General features: G+C 40.3%; 3 protein-coding genes across 3 annotated transcripts; 1 reads left to right on the top strand and 2 right to left on the bottom strand.

Annotated features, from left to right (window-relative positions):
* Positions 1–2,390: 2,390 nt before the first annotated feature.
* On the bottom strand, positions 2,391–7,939 carry LOC139305382 (zinc finger protein 502). The gene is made up of 9 exons (XM_070929354.1): positions 7,906–7,939; positions 7,166–7,368; positions 6,976–7,077; positions 6,803–6,898; positions 6,617–6,727; positions 6,403–6,520; positions 5,282–6,083; positions 4,661–4,719; positions 2,391–4,563 (listed from the first exon to the last, which is right to left on the bottom strand). Exons 1-9 carry the CDS (start codon positions 7,937–7,939, stop codon positions 3,077–3,079), a joined length of 3,012 nt encoding a protein of 1,003 aa, XP_070785455.1. The 3' UTR covers positions 2,391–3,076.
* Positions 7,940–8,591: 652 nt separating this feature from the next.
* On the top strand, positions 8,592–12,133 carry washc3 (WASH complex subunit 3). Its single transcript, XM_070929192.1, has 7 exons — positions 8,592–8,720; positions 9,740–9,838; positions 9,949–10,014; positions 10,123–10,260; positions 11,107–11,223; positions 11,313–11,377; positions 11,484–12,133. Exons 1-7 carry the CDS (start codon positions 8,670–8,672, stop codon positions 11,581–11,583), a joined length of 636 nt encoding a protein of 211 aa, XP_070785293.1. The 5' UTR covers positions 8,592–8,669; the 3' UTR covers positions 11,584–12,133.
* Positions 12,134–12,831: 698 nt separating this feature from the next.
* On the bottom strand, positions 12,832–16,681 carry dram1 (DNA-damage regulated autophagy modulator 1). The gene is made up of 7 exons (XM_070928947.1): positions 16,520–16,681; positions 16,083–16,150; positions 15,712–15,854; positions 15,443–15,620; positions 15,148–15,206; positions 14,675–14,767; positions 12,832–14,586 (listed from the first exon to the last, which is right to left on the bottom strand). The coding sequence occupies exons 1-7, from the start codon at positions 16,648–16,650 to the stop codon at positions 14,548–14,550; spliced, it is 711 nt and encodes a 236-aa protein (XP_070785048.1). The 5' UTR covers positions 16,651–16,681; the 3' UTR covers positions 12,832–14,547.
* Positions 16,682–16,954: the final 273 nt, after the last annotated feature.

Here is a 16,954-nt window from a genome sequence, read left to right as displayed (position 1 = left end):
GATCCCGGCTCCGGCTTTATCTACTCTCCTCTCTCTCTTTTTACACACTCCTCCTCTCTCTTCCTTCCTCGATCAGTGCCTTCACTCTCGTCCTCCTACAACACACAATCCCCCTCTTCTTTATGACTGGTTATTAATCCGCCACCAACACCACCAACGCCGACTGGACTGTAAATCACACTGATGGGTGTCGCGTCGCGCGGTTATCTGCATCCACAGCCCCCTTGTTTCCACCTTATTTATTTGTTTATTTCTGGCATTCTTTCCACCTTCATGGTCACCAGCTCTTCCAATTCCTCCGCTGATTGTCGCATCCCGACATCTGCTTCGCTCGCTGCTGCCCGTCGCTCTGGTCAAGGGGAGAGGTGATTGCAGTGGGAAGGACCTGAAATCCACCGATGCACACCCTCTCTCGGTGTGGAGGAGACATCCCTTTGAGTTTTACATTTGTGGAACAAATGAACTGGGGGAAAACTACTACTACTGTCTGTACAGTGTATGTGATGTCTCTGCAAAATGTAAAAACTTCCCCGATGTTCAACTTTAATGATATAGTAGCAAATGAAAATACAAGCTAATAGCCTGCATATTTTTTTGAGGAGCAATGTCAGTCAAGGACATGACTAAAGCCAATATTTATAGCACTTTAACTGGATGTGATACCCTCTTTTCAAGTAAATTAAATAAAAATGTATTTTTAAATTACAAACTTATTCCATTAGACAGGGAAAACAAATTATGTAGTATATTAAATCACATCCTAAGGTCCTCTAAAGTCTTGACAGAACACAAAATACTCACTACAGAACTGCATTTATGAGAACAACATCTGTTCTTTAGCAAGAGCAAAGCCTTAATTGCAATCAATTAAGCTAAGATTAAAGAAACAGAAAGTAATTTGTCAACATGAAAAAAGCCATGAAGTAATTAATTATGACCCCTTTGGGTTCCATATTAGAAAGTGGTGCCACATTTACAATTTGTGTTAGTCAGTATACCTTTGATGAAAAAAAGTATTTGTAATCACTCATCAAATAAAATGTGAAGCGGCAAAGAAATGGACTTAAATTTATACGTATTCACCATTTTGTTTCCAGTCGTGGATCGTCTCATCAAGCAATCTTCCTTTTGTCACATTTTAAAATACATTTAGAAACATATGCAAGGCTAAAAATAGATAACCAATTTCAAACCACTGACACCTCCCCTCCCCCGTTTGGACTGCACTGTATCTGCACTTTGTGGGTCCCCCGTTAAATGAGTTTTATCCTGGTGATTCCTGCTCGGCATCGGCTTCCCTCCCATCAACCCTCCGCCCAATCAGAGCTAATTAAAGCCTCTCAGTTAATTAGACACATTCAGATGGCTCTTTTTATAAGGACAAATATAATGGTGACATGATGACCGAGAGGGGAATACCCAGACAGAATTGCTGGGGAAGAGAAAGGGTGTGCAGAGTTGCAATGTACTGTAATTATACCGCATTTTGCTTATTTGGGCTGTAGAGAATAGTTTTGAAGCTAAATATATTTACTGTGGATTACTTTGCCATGTTACAAAGACTTACTACAGCATGTTGTTCTCCAGTATACCAAGAATACAACAGTGAGCGGGGTGAAGACAGGGAGGTTTTACCACAGACAGCTGGAGGTCTGTAGAGGAAATGAGGCTATGTTTATGATGTTTATAATTAATCTTAGCTCCATAACCATCAGCTCATCTAGTTTTATGTGCGCTATGGACAGAAACGAAGGAAATACATCACCTGACGGATGCAGGCTGAGATTTCAAAGGCACCTCCAATGCAGCTCCTTGAAAACACAGCAGTGGGGAGAGGAGGCGTGGGGAAACCACTCCTTCATTTTTGTGGCTGCAGAATCGCCCCTCTTGAAACAATGAAAGTAACATCAAGGGAACCTTTCTGGCTTGGGACGCTTGAAACAAAGCTATGTCTACTCGCACCCCCCCAGTCCCATACGTCTATGTGTCATGAGCAGTTACAAAATAGTAATTATTCCTTATTAAATAATTATATTTGATTAAAAACAAGACTGAGTCTACAGCACAAGCTACTAGGTCTGAGCTAAATGCTACCTTCAGCATGCTAGCGTGCTAATATTAAGCAGTTATAATATATATATATAATATGTGCACCACCTTAGTTTGGCATGAACAGCATGCTAACATTTGCACCAAACACACTACAGTGGAGGTCTATGGGAATGCCATTAATTTTTTCTGTCCTTGTTAATCATCCAGTGACTCCTTGTGAGTTTAACTTGGGACCCCTCGCTGGGGTGTGACCTCAGGTTGAGAACCATTGCTCTGGAGTGTAATGCCATCTAACACTACAGAAACAATGACCTCCGCAAAAACTGAACATTATACACTTCATGAATGTAGCATTTATTGAATGGCATTGAATTATATTATACAGGTTTCAGTTTTTTGGCCTTGACCTTATGTCCTACCCCCAGTGCCCTGTCTAATGTAGATCATACAGCTTTTATTTTTAACAATATGCACATGTTCTTGATTATACAGCCATTAAATCAGGAAATTTAAGACTATTTGTAAGCTGAACACCACAGTATATCTGATATATACTGATTTTTCACCTCTTTATTGCCCTACCTTCTTTTCCCCTTTCCTTTTTTGTTCTGGTTTATTCTGTTTGTTTTGATTTAAACCTGAAACTGTCTGTGCACAATACTATGGCACAGAAAAAGAAACAGTGTGTGGAATTATAATTTGTATTATGTGTATTTAATTAACAATTTTGTTCACCTGTGATTTCCATTTCAAACTATTTTTGATGACTCAAACACAATTGTAATTTCTCTGTTTCAAAGCGAAGCAGAAACGAGAGCAAAGCTGCACGTGTTTAAAAATCTGTTTTTCACAGTAGTTTTCTTAAAGGTTGAAGGATGCAACAGCACCCGTCCACACTTGATAGTAAAGTCACACATTTCTCTCCTGAGAAATCAGAACTTGCTAAATTGATAAAGCTAAAACATCCTGACTTAAGGATTTTCACAATTCCTCAAATTTAACCTCAGAGATCTCTATGATTCACTTAATTTTTTGATTCCTCAGGCAGTGCTGCTTCTCCCTCTTCCCTGTGTGTCTCCATGTGTTTCCTGAGCTTGGCCTTGGATGTGAACGTTTTAAGGCACTGCTCACAGTGCGGCTTCGGCGGCCTCAACCCTGAATGGCTGCGCTTGTGTCGCGCCAGCTCCGACGAGCTCTTGAACTTGAGCTCGCAGATGTCGCAGGGATACGGCCTCTCCCCCGTGTGAATACGCTGGTGCAGGTGAGCCTCGCTGAGGGTGAGGAACGACTTCTCACAGTGTCCGCAGGGGAACGGCCTCTCTCCTGTGTGAATGAGATTGTGCCTGGTCAGTGCGTAAGGTTTGGTGAAGCCCTTCCCGCAGTAGGTGCAGGGGTACGGCCGGGCGCCGTTGTGGGAGACGATGTGTTCCTGCTGGGTTTTCTTGCTCTTGAAACGTTTGTCACACTTAGGGCAGGAGAAGGGCTTGTCGTCCACATGCACCCTGTGATGTTTTGAAAGCTCTCCCTGTGACAAAAAGCCCTTCCCGCACTGAGAGCAGAGGAAAGGTTTCTCCCCGGTGTGCATCCTCTCGTGTCTGGCCAGCACAGACACCAGGGTGAACCTCTTGGGGCAGTGGGAGCACTGGAAAGGCCGCTCGCCTGTGTGGACACGGAGGTGTTTCATGAGCATAAAGCGGAGTGAGAAGCGTTTGCTGCACTGGTCACACTGGTAAGGTCGGTCCCCTGTGTGGGTAGACAGATGCCTCTTTACATCAGACCTCCGAGTGAACGTCTTCTCACAATGTTGACATTTAAATTGACGCTTCACTTGATGCATCTGCCGGTGCTGGGAGCGCGCAAGCAGGGAGTCGAAGCCTTCGCCGCACTGCTGGCAGATGTATCGCTTACTGGTGACATGAGACTTCCTGTGCTCGAGCAGCTCAGAGGAAGTGGAGAAGCTCTGGCTGCAGATGGAGCAGATCTGAGGAAGTTGGCTCTCCTGTGAGTGAGACTTCTTATGGTGGACGGTGAGTGCTCGGAGGTTAGCAAAGGAGCTCCCACACAGCTGGCAGGAGAAAGAAATGGCCACGCCGTGATGTTTACTCTCATGTTTGGCCAGATCCCAGGAGTGCTGGAAGGTTCGGTCACACTGCGAGCAATGAAATGGTCTCTCTCCAGTGTGAGTGAGCTGGTGTCTCCTGACATCTGACGTCCGGGTGAATGTCTTACCGCACGTTTCGCATGTGAGGGCCTTCTGTCTGTTTTGGGACACATTTACTTTGCTTTGATTGTCAGGCTGTTCGGCTCTGCTCTGCTCTGCGTTTCCTTTGGGGAAAAGTTTAATGGATGTAAAAATTTCATCTGTGCTGGAAGGAGAAGGTGTGAATTTGGCTCCTGAGAGAGTCCGGTGTACTCTCTGCATGTGGAAGTGAGGAGGGCTGTTCTCATCCGAGTTTTGGAAGGGACACTGCGAGCAGGTGAAGATGATGGATGTCATCTCGTCTGAATCACCTGCAAATAAATATATAAAGAGATAGGTGTGAGTAAAATGTGTCGGTTTTAATTAAAAAGTTCCAAGATGTTTCTCCTCTTCATGTCAAAATATTACCTTTGTCGATTCCTTTGATGGCTATGACAGAGGGGGCCACTGAAACATCAGCCCTGCTCCTGGTGAAATAAAAAACAATCTTTAAATGTGGATCACTCACATTTTTTGAAATAATTCTTGAGGGAAATGGTATGTAAAGTGTTACAAGAAATACTAGGAAATGAAATGTATGGTACTTTATCTCTGTAATTTCTCTGAAGAAATTATAATAGGAAGCAATAGATATTTGGTTAAAATACTATTATTAGAAAGTAAAAATACTTAATTATTACTAAATAAATAGTTCGACATTTTAGGATATGCTTATTTGTCTTCTTGCTGAGAGCTAAATGGAAAGATTGATACCACTCACATCTCTGCGGTAAATATGAAGCCATTTACCCCTGTTTGCAGTCTTTATGCTAAGCTAAGCTAACAGGCTATAGCTTAATATTTAGCGTACAGATATGAGAGTGGTATTGATCTTCTCATCTAAGTCGATCGTCGAACTATTCATAGTTTTTTTTTTTTTTTTTTACACAAAGTAAAAAAGAAACAAAACCGGTCCGATTGGTGGTTTCAAGGAATACCATCTTCAAAGAGGAAGCAATTACAGCATAATAGTATAAATGGTTTTTGTACACTTTTGGTCCTTGATTCTTTTCTCTGGATGACCTCTTGATTTTACACGTCTCCTGCCGACTGGGTGACGTCTTCAGTTGTAGACGAGTGGATCGGCGCACATTAGCTGAACAGGGAGACTGTTGTGTTTCAGAGACTGGAGCTTCACTGGAGACATCTGCCATTTCTTCATGGACGGAAAAGGTTTTGTGGTTATCCTTCAAGTCTGTACAAGAGTTCATATTGCTCTCTATGCCTCCGGGTTGGAAATCCTCCTTCACCTCTTCAACGATGTTTTCTCTTTTCTCCTCAGTTTGGACACTTGTTTCATGCCCTTCATGTGTTTTACCTTCATCTGGTGCATTTCCTGACCCAAGCTCATCATTAAGGGATGAATCATTACTCTTTCCAGACAGTACGTCTTGACTGAGGTTCTCCTTCCTTAGTGCAAATGTTTTCGTGAGAGTCTCCAGAGCTTTAGCGACATCCACAGTTTCACTCGTTTCTTCTGCCCTCAAGCTGGTAGCCTCCTCACCACCGGCGATATCTGCGCTAACAGCCACTATCTCCTCTTCATAGAAATCTGTTTGAACTTGCACTTCAGCTGACTCCATCATCTGCTCGTCTATTTCAGGCGCTCCAACTTCCACTTCAGTATAGACTGCCACGACACTGTACTGGTCCGTTCCGACAAAAGTGACGGGGTTTAGTACGTTAGCATAGTTGTGGATTGATTCCAGTCCGACAGAGAGGTTTGTCTTTTGGGAGGGAGGGATGGATAGAGCAGACATGATGCAGCTACCAATGGTGGATGAAGGGCCATCTATAAAAAAGAAAACAAGGAGTCACTGGTTGAAAAAATACACTTACATGTAGTGCTGTAGGCAGATGCAAAGATTAATCTTTTAAGCCTCAATACTGAGTCATATAACTGAAAGCCTCAATACTGAATCATACAACTGAAAATCACTTTTTTACCCAGTCCTAATGACTGGTCCTAATGATATAACAAAGATAAAAGCATAAAATCCTTACATTTAAGAAGCTGAAGCCAGAGCATGTTTGACATTTTTAGCTTTATAGTTGACTTAAATTGAATGCAACAATTTTCTGTCGATGCTTATCGTTTCAGCTCTACTCACACGGCATTTTCAGTAGTCCTGAACTTTTGTAGTGCTCGAAGATTAAGCTCAGCTCTTCAGGTGAGGACTGAACACATTCCTCCAACACAGGAGGAGCAGAGCCAAGCCAGGTTGCAGTCTGTAATCATAGTGCGGTTGTTTTTAAGGTTGTGGTAAATGGCACGTTTTGCAGAGGTAAAACAACCTGACACATCTGGATGGACGGACTGAATACCTGTTTTAAGTCTGGTATTGGAAGCAGCTTTTCCAGTTTTGAGAGCAGCTCCCACAATAACACATGCAGCGCAGCATCATATTGTGGCCCGTATTCCACTGGGAAAACCTCCTGTAAGAGATCATTAAATTATATTTATTTAGGGTATTTTTAAGCTAAAAAATTAATTATGAAAATCTGTCTAACCTGGAAGAAATATGCTCTCTCAATGGGATCTTTCAACAGGCTCTGTACAAGCGCAATGAAAGTGGACTCTGTTGTTTTCACCTCTGCATCCCTGTACTGCCACAGATAGGATTCATGTCATTTAAGGATCATCGTTATTTGTTTTCAAAAAGGTATTCCTTCTCTGTACTTACATCTGTCTTCGCAGAGGTTATTGGGAGTCTATCCAAATAGCTCTGGATCACTTGAGCATCAACAGAACCCCGAGCTGAGCCTTTACAAAGCTCCAGAATCAACTGAAATATCAACACATTGTTACTGCAAAATGATTAAAGCAAAATTAACATATACGAATATGATACAATAAAAACAATCTCTGCTCACCCTTGCTCTTAGACCCAGAACGAGCTGTGCTCTCTGTCTGAGGTTGATCAGTCCAGGGACGGCCTCAGTCACCATGAACACAAACTCCTGAAGCTTCTCGTAATTCATCACATCTTTCTGCTTTGCCAGCTGCCACATAGCAGCAGACAGAAGCTGCAATGGGGGCACCAGGAGGCGAAGGGATGGAAGAGGTAGGCTTGAGCCTGAAACATAAAAGTGTAATGTGAGAGATGGTCTGTTGAGGGCAGCAATGGGCTTTTAAATGAAGACAGCACTTGCAAACAAACTCAACACTAATTTAACTTAAACCATTTTTAAAATCTTCTTTAAATGAGCTCTTTCACAATGGAAATAAAATAGAGGTAATGATTTGCTAAATCAAGGCAATGGCAAATTTACTGATTAATATATATTCAATTTCCTGTATGTATACTACTCCAAGAGAATCTGCCATACAAGTGAACTAGTATAATTGCTGGACAAACCTAGGAACCCTAGGAACTTTAAACCTGCAGCCTGGTGATGTATCTGCGGCTAAGATATCGGAACAATTAACTGTGTTACTTCACATTATTAGATGACATCTGCATAAAACAACTTAATTTGTATTGCACCAGCACCCGTCTAACAGCTTATGACTGTCATAATTCCTTTAAATAGACGGGTCCCGCTAACTGTCTGACTAACATAAACATAGCCTGCTTTAAATAACAGCGGGAGCAGATTATTAATATACATACCGTTTATTTTCTCTGTTGACACAATAATCTCCATTAATGCAATATGTCTGCTGTAGCGTTGAGAAATAAATTTAAAATAATGTTGTTTGATTTTTTTGGCTAACATGCGCTGTTAGCACGCAAGCGCCCGTTTCCTCAACTCGTATCCTGCGTTTCCTTTTTTCAAAATAAAAGTGTCACAACTCAGCTGTTGCTGCTCTCAATTAATGATCCATTATTTATCAGTTTTACACGTATACAGTTCACCTTGATGGAATAATTTGTGAATGAATTTCTTACCAAACTTTTGTAGATTTGACAAAACAACCCCAAATTAAGGGCCACATACTAGCTTTTTCCTGGGATATCAACTGGATCAGTCTGTATCAGCAGATGATGGAGTGCAACGATGAAGACCATGTGATACAGCTGAAAGCTCCAGAAAAGGCTGGACATTGAGTCAATGTTGACTAGTATTTGAACCGCAAGCAATTATAGCTGTATAGTTTTTATTTTGCCGCAAGACATATAACCGGATGTTTTTGTTTTCCACGGGCAGGAACGGAGACTTCAAAATTAAAGCTCAAAACACAAGTCCCATTGGCTGATTTTACCGGAAGTATCCTCCTGACGTTTGTGACGTCACGACGCGATCACACAGTCTAGAGTCACATGAAACATTTCACAGAAAATACCTTGTACCGCTTTCTGTCTTTTTGCGGTTAAAATTCTTGCAATTAGAACTGAAACTGCTTTATAATCTGCAGGAAGTTTAAAAATCCAACATGGACGAGGACGGACTGCCGATTGTGGGGTCTGGTGTTGATCTTACCCAGGTTGGTATCTAGCTACTAGCTAGCTAACATTAACGGTAGCTAACTAACGCTAAGCCACATATTGAGGAAATTACAAGAAACAGTGCTGCAAGACAGTTGTCATTTAGCAAATCACGTAGTAAAAGTAACGTCAGTTTACAAAGACTATTTAGCTGTAAACAAAGCAGCCGACAACTTCAGTATCATTAGAAAACACCACTGTCAAAAACGGTGTCCACCCAGGGCGTAATAGTTCAAGTTCCCCATTGAACTTTTTCTTTGGGTCTTACTCTTGTCCACTTGAGCACTGTTACACATGATTATGACTCCGTTTAGTTTACAGTACTTTAGCAGCAGAGTAGACTTAACATTTTCACACAATAAATAGAGATAAATTCGTAGATGGTATAGTTATGACAGCAGAAAGTGGTGGTCAGTAGTTATGTAGGTCTCAATATTTGGCCTGCCTATCAGTCCTTTTCCTGTTGGTTATCCTCCAGTGTCACAGATTGCAAAATCCTGAACTTAACAACAAGGTGAAATTGCTTATGCTGTATTGTCACTGGGTCCGCATGTGTGGAAAATAAGATAATCAGAGTTAATCAGAATAAACCCATCACTGTAAACTGAAAATGTACTTTTCAGTGTCTCTCAGGCACTGAACACTCAAGGCCAAACAGATCTAACCATTGTAACAAAATCACTTTTCACACGCTAATAAATTGTAATTATCTTTAAGTAAAAGTACTGCCTTCAACATCTATTTTACTGGCATACAATATTGTATAAAGTGGCTCAGCTGGGGTTGAAATATTTCGCATTCAGCATAAATCTTTATTCCATATCTACAGTTGTAGACTTAAATAACTGATAATGATTTCACAATAGCTACCATATTATGATTGAATGAATGCAATGGATGTAGTAGCCTAGGGGGGAGAAATGTCTTTATTATATTGGATAGTGTGAATTACTTCATTTCCTCAGTACATTACACCCTGGGTTCCTTCTTAAAATAGCTGTATTTGTGTGTCCTTCAGGTTCCGGCTATTCAACAGAGAAGAATCGTTGCCTATCTCAATCAGTTTGTTGTGCACACAGTCCGGCTCCTTAACCGTTTTTCCACAGTTTGTGAAGAGGTTTGTACTCTTTTAACTTTTAACTTGCTTCTGCTGTCCTGATTAGTTCACACAAACAACCTCTGTTACAGTTAGATCGTACCCTGAACTGTCCAACTTCTTTCCCACAGAAACTTTCAAACATATCTCTTCGCGTACAGCAGATTGAAACAACCTTGAGCATTTTGGAAGCCAAGGTGAGTTCTTGAGCCTCTCCAGTCATTCTGTGTGCAGTTTATGACACTCTATATACATGTCACACCCATGCACTGATCATATATGACATATTATAATGCCCTGAGCAGCTGTCCTCCATTCCTGGGCTGGAGAATGTCACAATAGAGGGACTCAGTCAGCGGCAACCTGCTCAGGCCAATGGACCCACTACCGCCAGTCAGAGCCAAACAGATGCTCCACCAGCAGAGACCCTGCCTCCCCCAGAGGTAAATACACTGACATGCACACAAACAAGCATGTAGCATGCAGCAACAAAAAGCCGTGATAATTTTCTTGAACATTTTTCTCTTGCATTAGTCCGTTTTATGTAGATGCACTGGCAAGTTCCTATTGCAGTACTCATGAAATGTCTGTCTAATGTGTACACTGTACTTAAAGGAATTGTTTGATTTTGAGAAATACGCTTATTTGCTTTCTTGCAAGAATGAAATGAGAAGATTGATAACACTCTCGTCAGTAAGTATAAAACTAAAGGCAGGAAATTGTTAGCTTGGCTTAGCATAAAGACTGGAAACAAAGAGAAATGGTTGGTCTCTTTCCAAAGGTATCAAAATCCACCTACCAGCACCTCTAAAGCTCACTAATTAACATGTTATATCTGGTTTGTTTAATTAGTACTCAACTCAAGGACGTTACCACTCAGAGAGAAGCACATAACTCCACGTAAAACAACTTTACACTTCTGTTTATGTACAGATAAAACAAATGAGATAAATTGTGTTTCCATTCTTTATGATAAGCTAATCTAACCAGCTGCTGACTGTAGCTTAATATTTAGCCTACAGACAAGAAGTTGTATTGATCTTCTCATCAAACTCTCTGTAAGGAAGCGCAAAAAACATTATAAACCATTATAAAAAAACACAAACACCACAGATCAATGATCACACTTCACACATCAGTTAAACACTTGATAGAAAATCATGAAATTCTCACACACTCTAGTCTAAAGTTCCACCCACCAGAAATGTAAAATAAAGTTCCAAATCTGATATCTTGTAACATCTAAACCACTTGACACTTCTTATAAACTTGTATATTTCATGTTGTAGCCCGATCAGACTGTGCCAGAGCCTGCAGCAACACAGAAAGCAGAAGCAGCTGCAGAGAATGTCATGACAGTGGCCAAAGACCCGCGTTACGCCCGATACCTGAAAATGGTTCAAGTGGTAAGTCATCACTAACACCTGCTTATGGACTATAGAGATAAAAATAACATATGTGATCTGTATCTCAATGTATGTTACATCTGTCACAGGGAGTTCCAGTTATGGCTATAAGGAATAAAATGGTCTTGGAGGGTTTGGATCCTAACTTGCTTGAGTGAGTGTTTTACCTTCACTGGTGATGATCATATGTTAATCTCTCTGCATTCATGTGGATATATTATGAAACTGACCGATAACGTTTCCTTCACTGCTGATGGCAGCTCGCCGGATGCCCCCGTGCCCGATGGAGGAACGGGGAGCACAGAGGATCAAGACGCTGCCGCCACCAGCTCTGACAGCGAATCATCTTTCAGTGACTGATGTCTGTCCTCTACACCACCGTAAAGCTTCCTGTAAAGCCCATCCATCGCTATTCTGAGCTTCTGTAGGCCTGCACTCAGAAAGAGAAGTAGGTTGCACTGTGCCTGTAAAGAAGGTGCAAATGTTAAGTGCCTGAAATAGGAGAATCCAACCACAGTGGTTGTAATTTCAGTGTAAAAGAGCTGAAATAGTTTTGCTTATGGTTGGTCAGTGATTTCCTCGATTGTGATACATTGAGCATTTTTGAGAAATGATTTTCAAAAAGAGGGAATGATTTTCCCTGTTATGTTAGCAGTAGTCAGAACATGGCAGTAGCATAATTATATTCTGTAGAAGTCTTCTTTGGTTGTCACACTACTTTCAGTCTAATGCCTTTAAGAGATACACTCATCAGCTGAGAGTTATGCCTCTTTGTAACAGGGTGTAGATAAAGTAGATAAAAACGTATGTTGGATACTTTGAATGTTTAACACATACATTGTAATTCTGTGTGTTAAGGCCAAGGAGAAAAATATTACAAGTAATAATAAGTATTGACTTCCTGTGAATCACTGTACCAGTTTGATGGGAAGGAACATCACATGTCTTTCAGCATGTGATGTTCCTTCCTAAAAATCAGCTGCCATTCTGGAGTATTTCAATTAAAATTATTCCTTTTTTTTTTTTTTTACTTTATTATTTTTATGTGATTTTAATATGTTGACATGTGAATAATATCCAATCAGAAGTTATAAATCAGTGTCTTATCACAGGATATTGTGAACAAGTCGCAGTTGAGGAGCATTGTGTTTTACCTAAACTCCATTATGTGTCACCAATGAAAGACAATACACAATAAATAGTAATGTTTTGTCTCGCTCTGGGTTAGCGTTAGCTCGTATTTTTCCATTGACATGTCTGTTAATCTTCAATTTGATTTGTAGAGTTTTAATTCCTGGAATGAATAACTAATCTCTGCTGGAATGACGAGTAAACAAACTTGCACTAAAGTAAATCTGATAAACACCACTTGGCAGAAAAATGTAAAATGCAGGGTTTTTTTGTGTTGACTACGGTGGTTGTGCCAAACTAAAATAGTGGAGTCGAGAACGCTTTAGCAGAAAATAAATTGTTGTATTCATGAGATTTCTATGAATGGATATTAGACTATAATGACTGTGAAATATTGAGTGTGGAGAAGTCTGGAAAGCACTTTGTTTACAAAAGCAAGAAGTTTTGGATCTGTAATAAACACTCAAACAGTTTGCTTTAAAAAAATGTGTATCTTTATTTTTCTGCTCAGCAGCACATCATAATCTGTATAGTACATCACGTCATGAGCACAACAATACTAATCCAAAGTAACTGAATTACAAATAATGGTAATTTCCCTTGTGAATACAGTATCTGTAGTGAACAGGTTAATAATCTGTGTTCATGTGACTTCCATTCTGTCCACTTACACATTACAGCACAGGATTGTCTCTTTGGAATACAGTATGTCCCGTCCACTTAATCACCAGTTATAGACAAGATCTAAAAAGGGATGCTATCAAAAGTACTGGCCAGTGAAAACAGCTGATACTTGGTCAAAATACCAACAACCAACACTATGAAATGCCTTCTCTCTCAGCATGTGAGAAGAATATGTTGAAGTATTTCAGAGTATTTATTTACTTCCCCCATGTGTCAAGTCAGTTTGTCTCAGAGGGCTTCACCGCCTCGGCTCTTGTGCCCTTGGATTTTCTAGTGTTCCCAGTGATGTAACTTGCACCACTGGAAAATAATAGCTACAGTGTTTGTAGTATGCTGTAAAGCAGTAATTGGTGCTTGATAATATAGAAAAACCAAAGGGGTCAGATGTTACAGAGATAAGACAAAATAATTGTATTTTTCAGACTTTTCTCAAATTATTACATGTGTTCATTTGCCTCTTCAGGCTCCTGTTAATCCTACAAATCAAACAGTTTGAAAAAGAAAAGTCACTCTGGTTGAACTGCACCTGTGACGAGGGGTCACAAGCCAAAATGTTGGGGACCACTGCTCGAAGGCAGAGAAGAAAGGCTTTATTTATCTGCCTGAAAGCATACTGAAAATGTTATTTTATTACAGCAATTAAATTTGGCAGTTGTGCTAATTCCTTCTGCTAAGTAGCCTAATTACCATTGCATGAGCTGTCCACAGGCTGTAGACAGATGCAACGTCACATCCATAGCTGTATCATCTGAAACCATTTAGCACATGAACAGTATACAATAAGGACCAGAACTAAAACTTTTGACTTGGAGCATCCATAGAAAGAGTTTTTTCTACCTAATTGTTGTCACAACAGTCTAGCAATCCAAAGAAGACCCAATTGGAAAATGCTAATGGGGTTAAGGAACTGGCAGCATTTGAACAATAATCCCATTTGAAGTAATTCTTCAGCATAAACTGAGTGCATACACACAGTATCAAAGCGATAACTCAGTTTAGTCTCACCATCTTCTTACAAAACACAAGCACTGACTAAACCGCCACGTTCCCAGAGACAAACTTAGTTATTAGTTTGAGCGGTATTCTCATTTAACTACATGTGTTGCGATCATGTGTTCACTGTGTGATGAACTTCTCTTTATAGTAGTCACAGGTCTGACAGGGCGAGTCACGCTGCCGTGGCAACAGCCGAGAGCAAAGTGCAAAGTGATGTTTGACTGAACACAGACAGCAGTAAGGACACTCATAAAATGATTTGAGATTGTATAAAAAGTATAAAGATACAGGCTGTGGTCAGTTCTTTCCTTCTGTAACCTCACACCTGACAGCCAGTTGCTCAAAATGTATAAATAACAATGTAAAAAAGTATCTGCCATGCTCTACCAACAAATTCATGTAAAATGTGTGTATAAAAATGTATGAGCATAAAAGCTTTACAAAAATAAATGCAGCATGTTTTTAAACATGAAAATACAAATATTCATACAAAGTTGTGCTGGCAGTTGCAGACTACTCCTCGTACTCTGTTTTCACTCGTAAGTTAAACAGCTGTAGGAAATAGAAAGGGAGAAACAAATAAGAACTCCTTCCAGCTATAAACAGAAAAGGAGTTTCTGTGTGATGGTGTGATACTCACTTTGAAATCGTCGATGTATGTGAGGAAGAAGCAGATGAAGCTGAAGGCAACAATCCACTCGCATACAGCGCTGGCTAATTGGAAGGGATAGTCCTGAAAGAGGGACGCAGACGCTGCAATCGGTGCACATTCAACATTCAATTATATTCATTATCGATTCATCTGGCAACCTCCATTTTGAAGTCCGACTTACAGTCCATAACCTAAAAATATTCAATATCACATATGACATCTATTACTTTTAGCTATTTTCAAATGTTTATACTTTTAGCTAACTATTTCAAATGTTTTAGGTAACGTTGGCTATTTCAATCCATTACTTTAAACTAGATCAGTAACGTTATCACACCAATTTGTGATTCTTTTCGATGTTTATTTTTGTCCTAAACACAATGTATGTGGATGTATTTCTTTGATCAAATTATAATTTCAGTTTTCTGATGAATATGACATAGTGACGAACGACAGCCTACCTTGTCTTGTGTGTCTCTGTGCAGTTTGTTTTGTTTCACCAAAGACGCACAGATGACAGCTGAATTATCCATTAAGGAAAATGGCATTTAACAATGGTTGGCACTTGTAAATGTGTAAGGACTATAGCATCATGTGCAATGACACCAATGATAATATACAATAATAATGTTGCAATCATAATCATCCTGGTTAAATGCATGTCATGCATGTTAACATAGTAGAAAGAACAGCAGGAAACCAGACCATATAGACTTTTTTGGTATTTTAACAGATTTGACTTCAGTGAAAGGATACTGGGGAGAAATGCCAAAGCAGCAATGAGGGCGATACCCAAACGTGCTCGACACACACTCATGGAGGATCCAAATGGATAGGCATGAAATGATATAGCGGACTGGAGGATTATGTATAAGACACCAGAGACAAAGAACAGCAGAGCTCCTACATCATGAGCTATTCTCACTGTTGTTTCCTGCAATCAAAAAGTAGAAAAATATGCTATTAAATCATCAAATCAAATTATTTTCATGCAATTAAAATGTGCGCCACATGTGAATACATACCTGGAAGGTTGCTACAATACACATGCCCAAGCAGGAGAGCATCCCAAGTACGAGTGCAGCTTTATTGAGACATGGGCTCACCACACTGGTGTCCTCACTCAGCTTCTCCACAAACTTGAACCTGGCATAAACAGTGGCTATTCCTGTGCAAAGGTCAAATCGTGCATTTACCACAAAGTTTTGTGAACTTATGACTCTTTCAAAAAGAGAAAAATCCTCTTGCATCCCAACAAATAAATTCTGCTTTCACCGTCTTAAAAAGGGGAAATGTGACTAACATCTTTGGAAACCTTGGTTCCTCCCTTGGGAAAGCCCAAATTTGCTTAAGAGTCAGTTTACAGAGGTGACAGATGTTCAGGGGGTGAAAATACCTGCGCATGCAGAAATGAATGTCATCAGGCCAAAAATGCAGCTCTCAGGGGGGGTTGCACCTGTGTCACTGAAGAAGGAAAAGACAGATCTGTATTTTAGCCCTCACATTACTGACAGATGTTGACAGGAAATCATGACTCTCCGTTATTTGAGACCATATATATGTTTATATTTCGTTAAATTTCAAAGTTTAGTCGCGTCTTCTTAAAATAAATGTCTAACTGTAAAGGGAGAAGTGAAAAGAAGAGGTCTAAACTGCATGAGTCTCCTCAAACAACAGATGTGTACGTGCAGCTGCAGTTTGGGGACCAGCCAAGTTAACTGGGAGGAAAACGAAAGTTAAATTTGGCTCAACTTACTTCTGATGTTCAGAAATCACTGAAGATAAAGTAAACCTCAGATATGACTATGACTAAAACATGTGAGTAAAACTTACCTTATGTATGGAAAGATTATGTCGACATCTCGTCGGAAGAGCGCAATAATGTAGGTAATAATGAAAGTGCTGGAGGACCAGATGACCAAAAAGGCTGGAAGAAAGCAGAGTCCTTGCATGAACCAGAACATCTTGGAGCGACTTTACGCGGAACTGCCAGAAAACGCTTTCACACGTATGAGCGGAGTAAAGCAGTGCCATACAACAATAGGAAATTCAAGATTAAATGCGAGTCCAGGAACAAGGCAGAGTTTACTGCGGTTGTTGTGAAGTCTGTTACCGACAGTCACATGGTGGTGTGTGAAAAAGAGTGATCCCTTTGCCAATAAGCCGATATACAGTATACAGTAACCTCTTCCCCAAAAGCGAGTCACTGTGGGCCGGCCTACGCAAATATAACCACCCGTTATGATCACCCAGCAGCTTCCTTCCTCC

The sequence above is a fragment of the Enoplosus armatus genome, chromosome 22 (genome assembly GCF_043641665.1).
Source record: "Enoplosus armatus isolate fEnoArm2 chromosome 22, fEnoArm2.hap1, whole genome shotgun sequence".
Taxonomy (NCBI): domain Eukaryota; kingdom Metazoa; phylum Chordata; class Actinopteri; order Centrarchiformes; family Enoplosidae; genus Enoplosus; species Enoplosus armatus.
The sequence above is the reverse complement of the archived record's forward strand: the minus strand, read 5'-3'. Positions and strand labels throughout refer to the sequence as shown.